This window comes from Leptonychotes weddellii, chromosome 6 (genome assembly GCF_054177405.1).
Source record: "Leptonychotes weddellii isolate Sample4059 chromosome 6, ASM5417740v2, whole genome shotgun sequence".
NCBI lineage: Eukaryota > Metazoa > Chordata > Mammalia > Carnivora > Phocidae > Leptonychotes > Leptonychotes weddellii.
The window spans coordinates 133,161,134-133,181,927 of NC_138374.1; the positions used below are offsets into that span (position 1 = coordinate 133,161,134).

Genomic DNA, 20,794 nt, shown 5'->3' on the forward strand with positions numbered 1-20,794 from the left:
ATAAATAAAATCTTTAAAAAAAAAAAAAAGATGAAAGGGCGTCTGGGTGGCTCAGTTGGTTAAGCAACTGCCTTCAGCTCAGGTCATGATCCTGGAGTCCCCGGATCGAGTCCCGCATCGGGCTCCCTGCTCAGCAGGGAGTCTGCTTCTCCCTCTGACCCTCCCCACTCTCATGCTCTATCTCATTCTCTCTCTCAAATAAATAAATAAAATCTTTAAAAAAAAATAAAATAAAATAAAAAAATAAAAAAGATGAAATATAGGTTAAGTAGAAACCTCATAGTCTAGGGGCACCTGGGGGGGAGGGGGGCCTCAATCAGTTAAACATCCAATTCTCCATTTTGACTCAAGTCATCATCTCAGGGTCCTGGGATTGAGCCCCAAGTGAGGCTCCGTGTGGAGTCTGCTTGTCCCTCTCCCTCTGCTGCTCCTCACCCCTGCTCGCACACTCTCACTCTCAAAATCTTAAAAAAAAAAAAAAGAAAGAAAGAAAAAGAAAAGGGAAAAAAAAGAAACCTCAGTCTTGAGTTGTAGCTGGAAATAGGACTATGAACTCACAAGTATGTTTGTATCTGTCACATTCATTCTTGTGCTCTCTTTGTATGTATTTTCCTAGCTCTGCCCACTGAAAACGACCTAGAAATAAAAGTCAGCATTGGGGTACCTGGTGGCTCAGTCAGTTAAGCAGCGGTTCTCGGTTCAGGTCATGGTCCCAGGGTCCTGGGATCGAGCCCCGCATCGGGATCCCTGCTCTGCGGGAAGCCCGCTTCTCCCTCTACCACGCCCCCCTGCTTGTGTTCCCTCTCAAGCTCTGTCTCTTGGTCAAATAAAATCTTTAAAAAATACATAAATAAAAATAAATAAAAGATACCAGAAATGGCGGATTCCAGTCTGAGGCAGAAAAAACAGGAGGAGTCAGAGAAGGGGGAAGGAGAACAGCAAGAGAGCAGGGAAGAGGGAGAGAAAAATCTCCCAGGCCCAAAAGAGAGGCCAGTACCAGGTGGTAGGTATTCATCAAGGTAGAGAAAGACGGTATCACAGGACAGGGAAGGAGACGTGGATCAGCCCTGGCGGGTCACACACGACACATAAAGGCAACTGTTGGAGGTGTCCAGCCAAATACTTCAGCCTACAGACTCTGATCTTCCGGCTTTGCTGAGGAAACCATCATCATCGTGTGGGCGAACACCTCAAACCCTCTTGACCAGCTGCTATGGAACCTACCAGCCCACCTTCTGACGGAGATCTACGCGCCTGGAACCCCATGCTCTTCCCTGCGGGGAGGCAAGTGCTGGGTTCACATCCGCAAGCATACCCAGTCCCTCATTCAGTTATGGGTCTCAGGGTAAAACCAATCAGCTTGTCAGTCTGAATAACCCAGGTCTGCTCACAGATGTGCCTGCCTACATACACCTCCCTTCTCCTGGCTGCACGCCCGGGAGCTTTCAAAAATCACAGGGATAGAAAGACCTCAGCCCAGGTAGAGAATGTGAGAATCCCTAGGGGACATAGGCAGCTCTATTTTACAACTTCTCATGTGATCCAAAGGTACAGCTGACTTGCAAAGCACTGTGGTAATACGAAGTGGGCAATGAGGCCCCGGCCCCCAGGGCTGGCAGGCACACGGAGGCCTCCCCCTGCCTGACTTTCTACAAAATCCAAGACCGAGCTCAGGCTTTGTTTCCCTCCTTTGCCTTTTTTCAGAACGTGACCCTGTAGGGTTCTACTGCTTTTCAAAACTTCTCTTTTGGCTGCAATAGGGAAAAATGGACAACCGAGACTTAAAAGGTTTTTTTTCCACAGAGGAGCAAAAGGTGTAAATATCTGAGAACATAAGACAAGGTAGTGAATACATTCTGCTTGTGTGTGGTTACTTGAGCAACACACTGATGAACAGCTAGGGGCAGGAGGACCAGATCCCACCTCCCACGCCTCCGAAAGGACCAGATCCCACCTCCCCACGCCGCGGCTGGGAACACGGTGAGCACCGCGTGCAGTCTGGCTGTGTTCTGGCTGTTTGCTCTAATTGATCTGGCAACCAGTATGTGGACATTAGGTAATTGGGATGTGACTTCATCGGGAAAGGGGGATGGTCTGCAGAAGGAATGGGAAGAGTCCAACAGAATCAGAGTGTTGGTGTTGGAGGGGAGCTCAGGGGATCACCTGAGATTTCAGTTCTGAGTTCAGCTCTGGTATTTGACAGGTGAGGGGCCTGAAGTACAAAGAGATGAAAGTGACAAGGCCCAGGCTGTTGATCCAAGGAAGGGCAGGGTTGGCTCTGCTGCCATCCAGGGCTCTTCTGTGCCACATCCTGGTCTCCCCCACCCTGGCCTCCCTGGGTAAGGAGGAAACACAGGTGAAGAGAAGACTAACTGGGAAAAGGGAGGTGCATCCCTCCCACGTGCAGACCCAGGGCATCAAGCCCTCTCCCACAGAAGAGGGGAGTCAGCAGCCTCACGCATGTACATCAGACATCTTAATGAAAAACAAGCTACGGCTGGAAAAAGGAAACCATCACCAGAAGGCATCACTGTCTGGACCTCTGAAGGACCCGAGGGATGCAGCCTCATCCCGACGCACCAAATCCTTGCTGAATTCCACTCACACCTCCGTGTGTTTACTGAGCAGCTACTACACGTCAGGCCCTCTGCCAGGACTGCTAAAAACCCAAAAGTTCAACCACCTTGTATAGGGCCTAGGCTACATACACAAATAACAGACTATAAACCAAACAGTGCTCAGCAATTTGAGGAAGACCACCACCCAAAGTTGGGAGACCAGTGGAGAAAACAGTCTTTGAGGAGGTAAGCCCCATAAGAGGAGTATGGAGCTCATGTATCCATCCTAGGTGGGCAACAACAAAGCCAGCTTCAGGCCACAGGCTGGATCACCTTCAGCGGAAGGAAAAGGAGCCTCCAACCATAAAAGTCTGCACCATCCTGCCAAGGGAACATCTGGGAGGGCAAAGTCCAACACCACACACTCTCTGCAAAAACCATTTTGAGAAATACATCCAACAGGACTCAGCGGACAAGTGGGCTGGGCAAAAGCAGAATTGAGGCAGCAAAAGCCATGCCAAGGATCCCACTCTAGACAAAGGCACCCAGGGAAACGGGGAAGAGCGAAGCGGTGCACGCTCAGGCACGTCGGCCTCACCCGCTTATTCATTCAAGGTCAAGAGTGCACCTGTTATGCATCCATAATGGATCAGACGTGGTGCTCGTTTTGGAATCTCACAAGCCAGAGGGTACCACCGAGGCGGGTAGCGGGGGGTGGGGACCATACCAGACAGAAGTGGTTGCGATGCAGGCAGGGAGTATTAGCAAAAGGCCTAGGGACACACCAGAAGTTGCTGTCTGATACCTCTAACCACCTCATTAGCCTCAGGAACCCATTACGGATTTGTCACCAGTGACTTCTAGAATCCCTTGCCTGAAGTTCTCATGTTACAGCAACTTCCACTTCAAGAAGAGACCGGGAGGGAGAAAGGGCCATCCCAATCCCAGCTTTCGGAGGTCAGCTACCCAGGGTCTGTGTTTTTACAGAATTTTCCTCATTTCACGCGGGGCTCCCACAGACACAGGCTCATGCTCATCGTGTGGCTGAACAGACCTTAAACTGCCACGTGTCAGCAGCCTAAACGTGCTTCCCCAACTCTGAGGGAGTAAGAGACGTCAGGACTGCTCGAAGAAGGTAGAGAATGCCACACAGGACGTCAGGACGTGGCGCAGCTAAGGGCCCGACCCCTGGCCAACAGTTTCAAGCCAGAGAGAGAGAGGAGGCAGGTGAAACCACCCTTCAAGCTCATGCAGTTCAGATCTTAGAGGATCCTCCAAACGGAGGTTGTTTAAAGCTTTGTCACGGGAGTTCCAACAATCCAATACACATTCCTAGGAAGCACAGACTATTTAATTCTGCATCTTTTCTGACTCTCCTTCCCCAGTATAGCCTGGACCTAGTCTTTGTAATTCCTCTGACCTCTACCCCTTCATTTCCATGCCCCCCACCCTTCATCACCCTGGTTCAGGTCCTACACCTGGGTGTTTAGCACTGCTCCTCCGTTTGCTTTATTTTTACAAACAGCTCTTATCCCTTTCCTCGTCCCAATACAAGAAACTGTGTGTGCGCGCGCACATTCATACACACATGCGCGTAGGTCATCCCCTACATTTTTTATTCCCCACTGCTTACAAGATTAAGTCACATCTCTCAAGCCTGGGATTTAAAGCCTCCTGGGGTATGGGTCCTCCTACCTCATGCATTTCTTCATTATCTGTGGTTTTCTTATTCTCTCTAAAAGGAAAAAAAAAGTGGGGGGGACTAAAGCCCTACGTATAAACCGTCATCTCCCCCACTCCTACCACAGGACCACCTTTCCCTGCTCCTTCACTTCTCTAAAAGCTGCCCACGCTCTTTGTTATTCATACATGTGGTCCTTCCAAACTGAAGGATGCCTTGTACCTCTTGGCAACTTCCAGAGGGGAACATGGGCCCTGGTTCCAGCCGCTACCAGCTCTCACCGGTCTATTACTACCCCCCCAACATATATACACACACACGCAACCCACTCTTTGCACAACTACAGTGACATTCTTACACTTAAGAATCATCATTTCATGCCCCTGCAAGACCCTTTTCAAAGTCACAGACCAAGCCACTAATAGCAGCCTCTGAACACCGTCCAGGGTCTGGGGAAGACTGTAAACAGATAAGCTCTCCCCCAGCACAGCAGTACCCACAACTCACGAAGAAAGCTCAGTGGAACATCCACTGGAAAAAGCAAGGCCTTGTTTTAGCAAATTCGTGGTCCAATGTTGCCCAGATTTGGGGATGGAGTGACCCTGGACAAGTCACTTAATACGGAGCCTCCTCCACCACAAGAAAAAATACCATCCATCATGCAGTGTACTTAGAAGGACTGAATGCGAAAGGGTATAAGACACTTCGAAGAATGCCCAGCACATAGTATGTGCTCAATACCTAATGATACCATTGTGGCCGTCTTTCCACACATCTGTATCTCCCCAGCTAGTAGGATTTCCTTCCGGTCACCATCTGGTCTTCTGGCTCTCTGACCCCAACACCAAGCACTGTGCCCCCAATAGAGAAGCACAATAAATACTTCCTATAGAACTGGATCTATTTCTACACCTGCAATCCGGAACGTATACTGGGAACACAAGTTGGATTCAGAACGGGCTACATGGAGGGAAGAAATAAATCTATGGAAGGAAAGTGAATATAAGGGCCTTAAGAACTTAGGAGAGAGTACACAAGGATTCATAAAGACCAGCACTTGGGGAAGAGACCAGGGCCTCCTGGTCTTTCCACCAAAACTGCCTTGGCCGGCTCCAGCGCGCTGACCCTGAGGTTCTCAATTGTGCATCCTGATTTGATTACAATCACCTGGGGGAGTTTTACTGACATAGAATTGACAAGGTTCTAGTTTCAGGTGTACCCACTGCTTCAACAAGTCCACCTGTTACTCTTATCATCATCCCATAACCCTGCGATGTTATTACAATATCATTGACCATGTTCCCCCAGCTGCACTGTTCATCTCTGACTTCCTCTGTAACTGCAAGTTTGCACCTCTTAATCCCCATCACCTATTTCACCCAAACCTCTATTCCTCCTGCTGACAACAACCAAGAACCCCAGCTATTACACATAAAACATGCAGAAGATGACTCAAAGATGGAAAGAAAGTCAACCAGCCAGGGACCTCAGCACCCAAGGCACGATGTGGCAGTTGGGTTCCCTGGGTTTTCTTTCTGCCTCACATATCCCAAACTGGTTGCTGGAGAAACCAGAGACCCAGAAACGCCAACAGACAGATAATTTAAAAAATCCCAGGACACCTGGCTGGCTCAGCTACAAGAGCTCAAGAGCATCAAGAGCAACTCTTAATCTCCAGGTTGTGACTTCAAGCCCCAAGCTGGTTGTAGAGATTACTAAAAAAATAAAAATTAAAAATTTCTGAAAAGTCCCAAGAAGAGCCTGCTTTCTCCACCCAAAGGACCAGGACGGGAACAGCCTCACACGACAAAGAAATTTTAGACACTAACAGCCCTACTCCAGCCCAATGCCACAGAAGAAAACCGTGCCCCCACCAGCTGGGTCAAGAAACCTGACTTCTGGGGCGCCGGGGTGGCTCAGTCGGTGAAGCGTCTGCATTAAGCTCAGGTCACGATCCCAGAGTCCTGGGATCGAGTTCCACATCGGGCTCCCTGCTCCGCGGGAAGCCTGCTTCTCCCTCTCCCACTCCCCTGCTTGTGTTCCCTCTCTCGCTGTGTGTCTCTCTCTGTCAAATAAAATCTTAAAAAAAAAGAAACCTGACGTCTGCCTTCATCAGGCTGGAAGGAGATGCTCCACCCTTACCTTCTTCCTGGGGCTATCCAGGAAGGCTGAAGGGAAGCCGGGCTGCCAGGGTAACACGGCCTCCACCCCTCCCTGCTGGGGGGCCGAAGAGGCCTAGCCGAAAGTCCAGAACTTTCACCACCACCCAGCAGTTAAAAAGGCAGAGCAGCAGCGGAGGCCCCATGAGCAACACGGTGAGGCACTCCCGCCCGGCAGGCCTCAGCCTGACAGTAAGGGGACAGCGCTCCCCTCCCCCGCCACGGGCAGAGGAGTCTTGCTGAAACAGAAGATTTAATTAAGATCCAGAATCTCCTAACACCCAAAACGTCCAGGTTTCAATCAAAAATCATTCATCAGGGGCGCCTGGGTGGCTCAGTCATTAAGCGTCTGCCTTCCGCTCAGGTCATGATCTCAGGGTCCTGGGATCAAGCCCCGCATCAGGCTCCCTGCTCCGCGGGAAGCCTGCTTCTCCCTCTCCCACTCCCCCTGCTTGTGTTCCCTCTCTCGCTGTGTCTCTCTGTGAAATAAATAAAATCTCAAAAAAAAAAAAATCATTCATCATTGCAGGAACCAAGAAAATCTCAACATGAATGAGAGAAGACAATGAACAGATGCCAATACCAAGATGACAGATATGTCAGAATTATCTGACAAAAAGTTTTAAAGCAGCCTTCACTTAAGTAATATGCTTGGGGAGGGCGGGGGAGAACTGCCTCAGTCAAGAAACAGAAGACATGAAAACTGCAACCCCCAGGTGACACCCCTACTAACTGAATTAGAACCGCGGAGAACACCCCGCCATCAGAATGTGTTCTGTTTCGTTATCTCCCCAAAGAGCAGCCGCTCCAGCTGAAGCTCCAGCTTCTCAAAGCAGGGTATCTATCAGCATCGCCCAGAAGACGTGATCAGGACAGATCAGGCCCCAGTGCTACTTCAACAAGCCCGGGTCTCTGTATTTTTACTGGTTTCCAGGTGATTCTGAGAGACCCCAAAGTTTGAGAACAGCTGCTTTCACTAATCGAAGGCATCTGCAGGAGATTCTCCTCACTGAAGGACGCTGCAAAATTCCTGACCTGAAGGAGGAAAGAGTTGCATTTCAGTAACCTTGAGTCCAGAGGTCAAGTTTCAGTCATACTTTGGATACGGGTGCCCAGGATACAACGTGTTCAAGCGGTGCTGCCAAATTTAAGAAAAGAAAATCCACACACATGGAGGGCCAGCCTGACAACGTCACTAGAGCCCACGTACAGGTCGCGCGTGTGTATGTGGAAACAGCGTGGGAGTGAGATGTTATGTCACCTGTCACTTGGCCCCTGGGAGACATTAATCTTCCTCTTGGCAGAAAAAGAAAACGCTTCCACATGAGCGCCTCTTCCCATCCAAAGAGGCCAACACAAAAACGAAAGAGTTTATAACCAAACAGAACAAAGGACACAACCGAGGCGCCTCTCTGTGGTGCGCTGTGGGCTGAGATTTCCAACCGAGAACAGCCACTCCTCAGCTAAAGCTGGCTGGCACCTACGCTCTCCTGGAGGGGCCTCGGGCAGAGAGGATGGGTCCTCAGAAAGGGAGCCAGGAAAGGCCGGGAAGGGGGCGTGGAAGAGGCCGGGAGGAAGAGGTGTGGTGAGGGGGAGAGGAGCCCACGGCTACACAGGAAGTGCACAGCAAGAGCCCAGCAAACAACAACACTCCCCAGGAAGGAAGGGCCTCCCAAGCTCCTCTCTGCCCAGTCGCTGTCCCACTCACTAATGCCTCATGTCCATACCTAGAGATCAGCAACATGGCGCACCAGAGGACTCTTCGCAAGTGGCCTGTTGCCCAATGGCTCACAGCAGCAGACCTGTCCCTGGGTCACAGGCAGGACCTGGATGGGAAGACCGCCACCTCTAACAGACCATTTGCCCATTCGATCCAGCCTAAAGAAATGTGTCTCAGTTTCCTCATCTGCAAAATGGGAACAATAGCCCCTACCCTCATGGGGCCACTGTAAACATTAGTTAACATACATAAACACTGAGAACCAAGTGTAGAATATGGTACTTGATAAACATTAGCTCTTGGTATTTTGAAAGATCTGCAGTGATGATGCCCTGAGCCCCACTGACTGGACCCATCCATTAGTAAACTCTGTCTCTCTGTGCCTCAGCGTCCCCATCTGTAAGATGGGTGATAACAGTACCTTCATTCCCACGGCCGTTGGGAAGATGAATCATTTCATAGAACGTGAACAGGGCCTGGAACACAGTAAGTGCTTTTAAAATGACCATGATCGGGCGCCTGGGTGGCTCAGTTGGTTAAGCGACTGCCTTCGGCTCAGGTCATGATCCTGGAGTCCCTGGATCGAGTCCCGCATCGGGCTCCCTGCTCGGCGGGGAGTCTGCTTCTCCCTCCGACCCTCCCCCCTTTCATGCTCTCTCTCTCTCAGTCTCTCTCTCTCTCAAATAAATAAATAAAATCTTTGGGAAAAAAAATAATAAAATGACCATGATCATTATGTTGGCTTTCTACGATGTGGACAGCATGAGGCGGCTTCTGGAGCTTCCCCTGGGCCCTAGAGGAGCTTACGGACTAGAGCAGGAAGCAAGAGATGCACACACGAGACCCGCAGGGAACAGCAGCACAGAATACAGGACCTGGGACAATTCTGCAAGCACGCGTCTCCCTCTCGTGTGCTCACACACAGGCTAACTCGGTTCAGAATGTTCTGAGGACAGCCTGCACTGGGTGCAGGAGAGTTCCAGGTCTCATTCAGCACTCAAGGCTGGTCAGGTCTACGGTCCTCCTGGAAAGCACTATAGCCTCCAGAATAAATGGGGAGAAGCCACGGCCCTCTGTTCGCACAGACAGACCATCAGGGTGTTAAGACCCACAAGCCTCAGTCAAATGCCACCGAAAACCAACGGGCTGACACGCAGAGGGTAGGGAAGCAGGGGGGTCCACAGTGTTCAGACACTCTGGGCACAAAACTTGCTGGAAGTGCTCCCGTAAGTAACTTCTAAAGCCAGGTGCTCCGGAGCTTACAAGGAAACATGATGCTGAATCAAAAAATGGAAAAGGGAAATGTAAGCATCACAAGATATTAATTAATCCCATGATGCAAGATTCCTTCTGCTTCGATTACCTCTGCTTAAGGAATATTTATCCAAGACAGTCAGGGAAAGACAGTGCAGACAGACAGCATACCGCACGCCATGAGATTCTGTGATTTTTTAAATCCGAACGAGGATTAAAGGCTGGCACACTTGTGATGGGGGCACGCACCAGAAGCTAGTTAACCCTTTTTTTAATTCCCTCCCGATGAGGCTGACAGCTACTTTAAGCCCACAGAGTAGTCACACACAAAGTTGCAACTTTGGGAATCAGAGCGGTCCCGGAGCTAGAGCTTTAAACAGGCGTGCAGCGTGAAGATAACGCGCTACCAGGCCTCCGACTCATCAAAGGATTAATCTACTAACGCCGCAGATTACAACCACGCACAGACGAAACCTCTGGTGCAATCTGTAGGACAAAATAATAACAATACCACTAATACGACTAATAGCCGCCCACCCTGTGCCAGGCTCTGCACGAGGCGTTTCCATGTGTAACTCCTTTACCCCAGGAGGTAGGTGATACGTGTACCCTCTTTTTACAGACCAGGGTACCACGGGACAGATGCTGAGTAACTCGCAGAAGGTCACACAGCAAGAGAGGGACAGGGCCGGGATTTGGACCCAAACACAGTCTGGTTCCTGAATCCATGCTATGCTGTACGGTCAACCAAATCCATGTCCCTAAGATTATAAACTAGCAAGTTAAAGGAAACAAAACAATGAATTAGGGGGAAAAGGTATCAATTCATTAATGAGAACACAACAGGCTGAAAATGTTTTTCTTTTAATAAATGACAATTACCTCCTCCTGAAACTGGCCATATGTTCTGTAATCAAAGATTCTAATTCCATGGCACATCCATCATGGGAATTCCATTTAATTCAGGGAAAATGCTTACTTGGCACTTCCTCTGGAAGGAAGAGGCACTCTGTGATGTGGGGGTGGGGGTGCATCCTGGGAGGCCAGGGGACTGCGCGTCACAGGCACAGAGCAAGAGACCAGGTCGGGAGGGGACGGGAGCCAGCTGAGGCCTGTCCAGTCCTTGGGCTCATGTCAGAGCCCTCCTGGCCCTCCTCGTAGGGAGCATCTCAGAAATTATGTTCATTTGCTGCAAATAACATTCTCAATGCAAGGCACTGCACTCAGCACTGCAGAAGGCATGTGGGGGGAGGGACAGAGTGACAAGGCCCCTGATGACGACAGAGGGAGAAAAAAAATCAGACCGAGACAAGCTGCTCAACTGCACAGTGGGGTCTGGTCAGGCTCCTCAACACAGCAAGTGACACGGGGCTAGGTCTGAGTGGAACATGACAAGGGGCCTGGGGAATGGGGTGTACGCTGATCGGGTCGGAGTACGGGGTGGTAAGGGGAATTGTTCAAAAACAGAGAGCCCTGAATATCATGCTAAGAATTTTGGATCTAATACAGTAGGCTTGGAGACTCTTCGTGTTTTTGAGTAGGAGGACAACATAATTATATTGGAGGAAAATCATCAGAGCAAAAGTTTGTAGGATCAAATGGAGGCCTCCAGAAAGTTATTCAAACAATCTGGGGAGAGGCGGTGAGCGTCTGAACCAGCCAGAGGCGGGAAAGGATGGAACGGGCAGGGTGCATGGGTGGAGGTCACTGAGAAGATTCAAGAACGCAGCAACTGACTTGATGTGAGCATTCGGGAAGAGAAGAGCCTGGCCACAGTGGGGATCCAGTGACCAGCCGATAAGTCGGCTGTTATACCAAAGGGTCCAGGCAGTGCTCCAAGGTGTCAGGCCTGGGTGCCTGAGAGCATGGTGGGGTCACTAAGATGAGTCCCAAGTCAAAGAGATTTGCTATCCAGCTTGTGGAGGCAAGGGGTCAGCAACACATTCCTTGGGGCAGAGACAGCCAGCAGGAAGTAGCCAACAAAGATCTGGAGGCTGGACTGGAGTTAGAGGTCCAGGAGCCAACCTGCCTAGCAGCGAGGAGGAGATGCAAACAAGCCCTCACAGGAGAGGTCCAAGGAAGGAAAAAGGGCAGCCAGCAAGGAGGAGGAGGGCAAGGCGGAGGGACAGGCAGAGCATGGCCACCCGAGAGCCTGCTCAGAGAGCGGACTGAGGCATTGCAAGGAGGACTGGCTGCACAGCAAGAAAAATCAGAAAGGAATGAGGACAGAGCAGGGGGACAGTACAAGAGTTTCTATACGGTAGCCAGGACAGAAGTCAGCACACTGCCAGGAGCTGAACAGACACTGAGAAACTGCAGAGAGTAGACCGCTCTCTCCCGGTCCCGGGACTGAGCTGGGAAAGGAAGGGAGGGACACTTGTTAAAGAGGTGCAGAGAAGTGAGTCTTCACATAGGGAAGGCTACAGTGCATTCCTGGGCAGAGAGGAGTGAACCGGTGGGAAGGAAGGTGGGCCCAGGGAACAGTGGCGGTGGGCAGTGAAGGAGATATTGAACAAGGACTCTGCAGAGGATGGAGAACAGATGAATCTCAAAAAGGAGGGATAAAGAAAAAAATATATAATTGGACTTCATCACAATGAAAAGCTTCCACATTTCAAAGGGCAATATCAAGAAAGCAAAAAGGCCACCCACAGAATAGGTGAAAATATGTACACATCTATATAAAGGACTTGAATACAGAATAAAGAACTCTATAACTTTTCTAAAAAGACAATCCAAAAAGTGGGTCAAGGATCTGAATAGACGCTTCTCTGAAGACGACATATAAATGGCCAATAAACACATGAGAAGATGTTCTGTATCATTTTTTATCAGGGAAATGCATATCAAAACCACAATGAGACAGCACTTCACACCCACTAGGCTGGCTAGACTCAAAAAGCCAGACTATAGTAAGTGCCGGTGAGGACGTGGGAAACCAAAACCCCACTGGTGCCTATGGGGCAACCACACTGGAAACAGCCGCTGCCGGTTCCACAAAGGGTTAAATAAACCTAGTTACTAGGAGACCCAGCAATTCCACTCCTACTTATCTACCCACAAGAAATCAAAACAGACATCCCCACCAAAACATGGACACCGGTGCTTACAGAAGCAGTATTCACAGGAGCTAAAGAAGAAACCTCAATGTCCACCAATGGATGAATGGATAAACAAAACGTGGTATATCGGTGCAATGGAGTATGATTCGGCCATTAAAAGGAATGAAGCATTCGCACCTGCTGTAGTATGGACTGAAAACATGCTAAGTTAACAACGTCAGTTGTGGGGCGCCTGGCTGGCTCAGTCCGTTAAGCACCCGACTCTTGGTTTCAGCTCAGGTCGTGATTTCAGGGTGGTGAGAATAAGCCCCTCATCAGGCTCCACGCTCAGCAGGGCATCTGCTTAGAGATTCTCTCCCTCTGTTCCTTCCCATATCCACGTACATGCACACTCTCTCTCGATTATATAAATCTTTTTTTAAGATTTTATTTATTTGAGAGAGAAAGTGAGCGAGGGGGAGAGAGAGAGCAGAAGCGGGTTAGGGTCAGAGGGAGAAGCAGGCTCCCCACTGAGCAGGGAGCCAGACGTGGGACTCGATCCTGGAACTCCAGGATCATGACCTGAGCTGAAGGCAGTCGCTTAACCAACTGAGCCACCCAGGCATCCCTCAATTAAATAAATCTTAAAAAAAAAAAAAAAAAAAGATGCCAGTCACATGCACATGCACACACACACAAAAAATATTATATGATTTCATGGATATGAAACATCCAGAATAGGCAAATCTAGAGACAGAAAGTAGTTTAATGGTTGCTTAGGGCTGGGATGGATGGGAGGGTAGGGGGATGCTAAATAGAGGCTATAGAGGTTTCTTTTTGAGATGATGAAAATATTCCAAAACTGCCTGCAGTGATGGTTGCACGTACTGTGAATATACTAAAAACCACTTAATTGTATATTTTACGTTAGTGAATTGTATGGTATGTGACTTATGTCTCAATAAAACTCTCAGAAAGGCAGGGGAAAGGAAGCTCATTTTCCAAAAAGAGGAAGGAGGAAGGGAAGCAGCAGAGACCAAGTTTGCAATGTCGGGCAGGAAAGTGGAAGGGGCAGAAAGGGTCACGGGCATGGCCCCAGGCAGCCCTGGGAAGCAGGACAAGGATGGCGAGGTCACTGGGGAGCTGAAGGCAGCCTTGAGGCAATGAGGGCATGAGGAGGCAGATAATTACAGTCAAAGAAAGCATTCTGAAAGTTCGAGTTCTTGGAAGTAGCAGCATTATGAGTAAGGGATAATAAAACGGTGAGTCTGATTAGGGTCTTGGACATAATGACCGGCAAAGGTCAACATTACATGTGGCTGCATGATCTGCAGCACTGAAAGGACTGGGACATTTTGGGCCAAGGAGACAAGACTGAAAGGCATCAATTCAGGAAATGTATGGCTAGGTAGAAACAGACTTGCCCACCAGATCCCCAAACACTAGCTGTGGAGGAGCACATGGGGGCACCTGGACGAATAAAAACAGGCATCATTTCACCATCAACGCTGTATCTTTGAAACTTACTGCCCCCCAAAAGTGGTCTAGGCAGAAGATAACAATGGGAGGGACTCCTGGCTGGCTCCGCCGGTAGAGCACACGACTCTTGATCTTGGGGTCGGGAGTTTGAGCCCCACGTTGGGGGTAGAGCTTACTTAATTTAAAAAAAAAAAAAGATAACAATGGGTTTAAAAGCATCTGGACAAATACATAAGAAGGTGAAATGAACCTTTGCTTCAATGGTGGTATGAGTGTATACAGCAGGCCCTCCATCTGAACCCCCACTGGTCCAGACAGAAGACAAGACCCTGGAGGCAGAGCTCACACACCCAGGATATTGTGGAGTCAGGGTGAGAGCTCTTTACCACGCTTCAGTCTCAAGTATGAGTCAGAGCACCCCACTTACGGTGAGCCGATAATGTAACGTCCTAATCTGGAAGTCCTCACCACGGCGTGCTCAAGAGGCATCCACAGGCAGCCTGCTGTCCGGGGTTTCTGGAATCTCTAAAATCCACCTCATGGAAAACACCAGCCAGTGAAACCATTTAGCAAGGAGGGAAATATGGCCAGACAACTGAGTTCAGATTGGACCAAGAGATCTCCAACTGCAAAATCACTCTACAATATGACAATATCCTTACTGCTTTCAGACTTTCTACAATTGGTACTTTCTTCCACTTGACAAATAATTTGTTATTGCTGGCTAAGTATGCACCTGATGCTGGGGCAGGGGGTTCTATGCAGAAGCAGAAGACAGGTCCCTCAAAGAACACTCAACATCACTGCAGGAGGTCTATGCAGAGGGGAAAGAACACAAAATTTCACAGCCAACTGTGACCCAAAGACAGCTTCGGCAATCTCTCCCACCCCATGTGCACCCATGCAATGTGACCTTAATGCTCGCCCCTCAGGAATGAAGTCTACTTCCCCTCCCCTTGAACCTGAGCTGGCCTATGGCCTAATTTGACCAACAGAATACAAAAATGACCTTGTGTTAACTTTGGAGGCCAGGCCTTCGAGGTTCTGCCTGCACTGCTTGGAACACTCCCTCTTGAAAGCCAGCTGCCAAATAAAAGGGCCACCACGCTCTGAGGACATCCAAGCTACCCTGTAGAGAGAACCAGCACAGGGAGGACCGGCCATGTGAGTGATGCCTTCGAGGACCTTCCAGCCCAGCCCAGCCCAGCCACAGCTAAATGAAGCCCAATGACTGAGTCCGTCAACACCACATACAACAGAAGAACAGCCCAGCCAAGCCCCGCCTGAATTCCTGGCCCACGAAATAAACAGATGTTGTGTAAAGCCGCTTCGTTTTCAGGTCGTTGGCTAAGCAGCAAGAGATTACTGAAACTGACCTGAAGCCAGGAAACCAGGGACGAGTCCTGGTTCTGTTCTTATCTAGGGAGGTGACCCTGGGTCAACGACTTCCCCCTGCACTGCAATTTCCTCATCTGTAAAAGGAGGGGGTTGTGTACCAGGTAAGCTAAGGTGCTTTCCAGTTGTGACCATCTGCGCCATTCATGCGGTTTCCGGGAACGGGCGAGGCGATGAGCGCTGTGGATACAGAGCATCAGGAGGAGGAGCCATGGACCAGAAGACAACCGCACTGGGCCATGGCAGCTCCATGGCTCCTAGTAAGTCCTCACTAAATATCAGCTAGAATCATATCGTCTTAGAAGTTCTGTGATGCTAGACGAGTTAATCCCTCTGATCCCCAATTTTTTTCATCTGAGAAACGGAGAGGACACTAATGTTTCTGTTTCTACCTGAAGAAAAGGCTTTGTATGGGAAAGTCCCATGCAAATAAAAAAAAATCACCTACAAAATGCATAACTATGCTACTAATACTTGTATTATATTCTTTGTACCAAAGCCATTCCCAGTCTCCTCCTCACCCAGCAAGGGGAGACAGCTGGTCAATGGCACTGGCTACCAGGAAGACACACGGGGAAAGAGGGAGAGGCAGGTACAGAGGGGTCGTACCAGCCATCAGGCCAAGTGAGATTTTACCCCCCACCCCTCAGCAATGATCAGTGGGCTAGGCACCCGTGCTGACGGAGAGCAGGTAACCCCTTAGGAGCAGCTGCTAGTCCAGGAGGATATCTGGAAACAGCCCAGCGTTAAAAGTTTAAGAAATTTCCTACATCAGAGTCCAAAAGGCCAGCAACCTGAGGATGCCCCACCTGTGAGCTGTGAATCAGACCACCGCCCAGCAGACTGAACACTCCATAAAAATGATTAAATAAGCACTGGATCTGGGAGCCTGAAGTCAAAGCTCCCAGGTTTAAACGCTGGCTTTGCCACCCACAGCTGTGTGCACGAAAGCAGACAACAACCTCCCTGAGCCTATATCCTCATTTATAAGACATAAGGAGACCCACTTTTAGGGAAGCAGTGAGAATTACGTGAAACTGCATGCGAAAAACATCTAGGATTCTGCTTAATCACTAAATGCATGATGTTGTTTTTCAATTTTTTTTTTTTTTGAGAGAGAGAGAGAGAGAGCTGGGGGCAGAGGGGAGAGAGAATCTTAAGCAGGCTCCTCACACAGCATGGAGCCAAATGAGGGGCTCAATCTCTCGACCCTGAGATCATGACCTGAGCCGAAATCAAGAGTCAGACGCTCAACTGACTGAGCCACCCAGGCGCCCTCATGATGCTTTTAAGTGCACAGACCCTCTGACTCCCAGATACCCTTCAACCCCAGCCGTAACCTTTCAATCTCTGCAGAAGCCTAAAAATGAGTGGCAGCCATCCAAACAGTCACTCCATCAGGTGTTGATTCTGAAAAACTGCCAGCCCTTGGGAGAGAAAGACCTGGGCTCATTTTCCAAGGGGATCTGACAAGGCAGCAAGAAGACATTTACATTTTCCAGCCTGTGTTTTTCCAAAACAAGGGACAAATGTGGTGAAATCCCAGTGAGTGTGCAGGTCCACAGACACTGTTCTGGTGGGAGGTGGAAACCAGGCAGAGGAGACACTTGCTGGATGCACCTGGGACAGAAAAGTTTCTGCTTCCACCTATACTCAGGTCTTGGCTGACAGGGTTTGAACGTCCTGGTGTCCAGCGTCGATTCCAAAGGGCTGGGAGTTAGGACCCAGTCCTCGGTCAGCCCTGTCCTTTCTCAGAGCAGAACCCCTTCGTCCCCCTATGTCTCAGATCTGCACTGGGAACACAGCCTGGACCAGCTGTGGCTCCCCCTTCCTCTAATCAAGCATCACTGTGTGTGAACCCAGGGAAGTTCCTTTTTTTTTTTTAAAGATTTTATTTATTTTTTTGACAGAGAGAGATAGCGAGAGCAAGAACACAAGCAGGGGGAGTGGGAGAGGGAGAAGCAGGCTTCCTGCAGAGCAGGAAGCCCGATGCGGGGCTCGATCCCAGGACCCTGGGATCATGACCTGAGCCGAAGGCAGACGCTTAACGACTGAGCCACCCAGGCGCCCCAACCCAGGGAAGTTCCTATAGGAACTACATCATGCAGCCCCCAGACGTTTGCTTAGAAAAGAAATTCCATGTGGGGAAGGTGAAGGTAAGATCCAGCAAGGTGGAGGCAAGCCTCAAGCCCAATGTTTCTCAAAGTCTGGTCCCAGCCACTTGCATTAAATCACCCACAATCCCCATTAAGGGTACCCAGTCCCAGGCTCCCCCCAGATGTATCAAATTAGAATTGGGGGTGGCAAGAATTAGACTTTTCAATAGGATTCTTATGCCTACCGGGTTTTGAGACCTAGTCGGGACCAAAGGCAGAAACTGTGCAAAAAGAATTTAAAAGGTTTTAAAACACTTTAATTCTTGATCCCCCTCCTTGCCCTCACTCTTGTGAAACAGAGCACTGGTGAACCAAACAAGACAAAGCCAATTCCCCAGTTTATGGATATCCAAGAAAACTGAATTATTATCATGATGAAAAGCCATGCTGTAAAGTGAAAAACTTGCTCACTAGAGCAACAGGCCTGGACAAAAATTAACCCAAACATCCCATCTTAGACCAACCAGATCTATTCTGAGAGAAGCAAGATAAGATCTTGGCTACAACCGCACTCTGGTCCCAGCCATACCCAGTAATTCGGCTCTGCATTCCACTGCAGGGTTTGAGTGGGGTGGGGGATAGGGGGTGTCCTACCTCTAGCAAATACGGTTGGGGGAAGGTTATGGGGGGGAGTTAAGATTCACCAATTCACACATCCCCATGAGAAGGAAAAAAAAAAATCTAAAGATAACTGATTGCACTGGGCACATATCAGACACTTGAAAGATGTTTCACAAATTGAAGGGAATAGCCACCTGATGGAATCATCCTTGCCTGAGATAACGCCATGCATCTTCAAAGTCATGAAGGAAAAAGGGAACGAAGAGTAAAACTGTCTCCACATCGAAAGTAGTCTTTTCAAAATCAGCAAGAACCTAAAAAACAAACCTACTTGGAGGGGCAATACCTTCTGTCACTTATCAGCGACAGGCACACTGCAGGTGCTGAGCAACTTTGGGTCTTTGGGGTCAGGTGGCATGAAGGAAGAGCACTTTCCGCAAGCGATGGGCAGCGGGAGCCCCAGCTGTGATTGCGGGAACCAGAACGCCTCCCTCTGGGAAGTGCATCTCAGAGGGCCAGGCTTATCGCGCACCTCCCAGTCCAGTCCCGAGGATTGCGCCCCGCCCCCTCCCCAAAGACGGACCCGGGGCTCTGGCCTCGGCGCTGAAAATTCCAGTCATCCCCGCTAAATTCTTCAACAGCCGTCCCCTACTAGCTGCTGAAACTTAACATTACGCCACAAAACGAGCAAATGGGCAGCTTTCACCCCTCCCCCTTCAATGACTGGCACTTGCAAAGGAGTCGTGGCAAATAAGGCAATTAAGAAGTGACTGACACCTGGACCCGGGTACCTGGCATCTAAAACAAACACACCCCTGTATTATGTTCCTCAATCAGGAAGTAGGCATTCCCTCTTAAAAAAAAACCTTCCTGAAAGCACCTCTCCCATGGGATCCCAGCAGGTAAATAACACCAGAGCTTTCCTAAAGCGATTCTAAAGAACCAGGGGTCCAGGCAGCGCTCCCCCGCTGGCTTCTCCAGCTCGGAAGAAGGGATCGGGAAGTCAGGCAGTCCGGAGAGGTGAGGATGGGGGCGTCTGCAGGTGGGAGGAGGGGGCAAAGCAATACCGCCCAAACTTCGCAGCTGCTCTGTAGCACTTCTGGGCAGGAGCCCGCGGAATTCAGTCCCGACAAGGGGAGTCACCTCCCTACCAGAAAGGCCCCCCACATCAGCCTGGCCCGCCAGCCCCGCGTCCGCTCGGACGTGCCGCCTCCCCTGCATTGCCCCCCCCCGGGGGGGCCCTCACCTTGGCCTCGAAGCAGATGCCGTGCTGGAAGGCGTCCTCGTTGTGCAAGGGGATCCGCAGGTCGTGCCCATCGTCCACAAGGTTGTACTTGGTTTTGCTGGGCATGGTGGTGACCCGCGGGGGACCGGCTCCTCCAGAGGCGGCGGCGGGAAGGGACTGGCCAGACCCGGGAGGGGTGAGGAGGGGAGGGGAGGGGAGGCGCGCGCGGCGGCCGCGGGAGCCGGGACCCGAGCGGCGCCGAGGGCCGGACGGCAGCGGGCTGCGCGGCTGCGGGCGGCGCTGTGGCCGCGCGATTCCTGCAGGCGAGGAGGACGGCGGCGGCGGGAGCGGGCGGCGCCGGGCCGGGGGAGGGGAGCGGTGGGCGCGCGGCCCGAAGCGGGACCCGGCGCGGCGGCTGCCCGGGACGAGGAAGAAAAGGCGGCGGCGGCGGCGGCGGCGGCGGCGGCAGCGGCAGCGGCGGCGGAGCGGGGTGCCTGTCACGGAGACGCTGGATCGGCCGCCGGCGAGCCGCTCCTCCTGCGGGGCGGGACCCGGGCCGGCTCCTCCCGCGGGCTCCTAGGCCCCGCCCCGCGCCCGCCCCGCGCCGCCCGCCCGCCGAGCAGGTGAAAGTGCCCGGGAGCGCGGTGCCCGCCCGGCCCGGCCCGCGAACCCTGCAGCCCGGCCCGCGAGCTGTGCCCTCAGCCCGGGCTCAGCCCTGCTTCTGTTTTTACGGTCACGTTCGGAGCCGAGCTGCCGAGGGTCAGCCGCTGCCGCAGCGCCTTGGATGTTTTGTTTTCGTTGGGGGGGGAGGGGTGGTGTTTATTGTGTGTGTACGTTCTCCGAGGAAGGCCCAAGTCCTGTCCCAAATACATCCAAATCTCTAATTCTGAGAGTTCCCTTTCCCTGGAGAATCAAGACCGTACCCAGTGGGGGCCCATCGCGGGCGCTTTTTGTTCTTCGGAGCGGTGATTTGTGGCTTGTGTAATGGGGCCTGGGGAATGCCTTTTGGAAAGGTTTTAATATTAAAAAGCCATCAGCCTGTGGGAACGGAGTAGGCCAAAAAAAAGGAATACTAAGGACAAGAGAATCCTCAGCCTTTTTACTTTTCTTAATTAAACCTTCTGTAACTGGGTATGGACAAGATGAACTTCCAAGTTATTTCTGACTGTTCTATTCTCCCTTCCTAAATGCTTCAGCCAATTTGCCTATTGTTAAGAAGAGACCCTTTTGACATCAAGAGCTTTTGCCTTGCGGAATGTGCAAATGAAAGGGTCAGAGGAGTATCTGCCATAGATACCTGCTGAAACCTCATAGGTAGTGCTACGGGATAACTATGATTTTCTGTGCCTTCACATTACCCCAAAGTCACCAAAAGCAACCAAATGAGCTGGTGCCGACCCCAGTCCAACCTGAGATCACTGAGACCAAATGGTCAGCTCCCGAAGGTTGAATTCATCACCCTCAACCTGCTTTTGATGCCCTGTGGACACATCCACCCAAGGAAACTCTCAAACCAAATGTCGTTGATTGTTACATGGGCAAGGCTTGGAATCCCCACAAAGCAA

At 50.7% G+C, this 20,794-nt stretch overlaps 1 protein-coding gene across 2 annotated transcripts in view; it reads right to left on the reverse strand.

Moving 5' to 3' along the window:
• NOS1AP (nitric oxide synthase 1 adaptor protein) overlaps positions 1–19,683 on the reverse strand; it is a 255,913-nt gene extending 236,230 nt beyond the window's left edge. For both annotated transcript variants that reach the window (XM_081825245.1, XM_081825244.1), the window contains exon 1: positions 19,251–19,683. In XM_081825245.1, the coding sequence (XP_081681371.1) occupies positions 19,251–19,355 (105 nt within the window). In that variant the 5' untranslated portion in view covers positions 19,356–19,683. The remainder of the gene's footprint in view (positions 1–19,250) is intronic.
• Between the last annotated feature and the right edge of the window lie 1,111 nt (positions 19,684–20,794).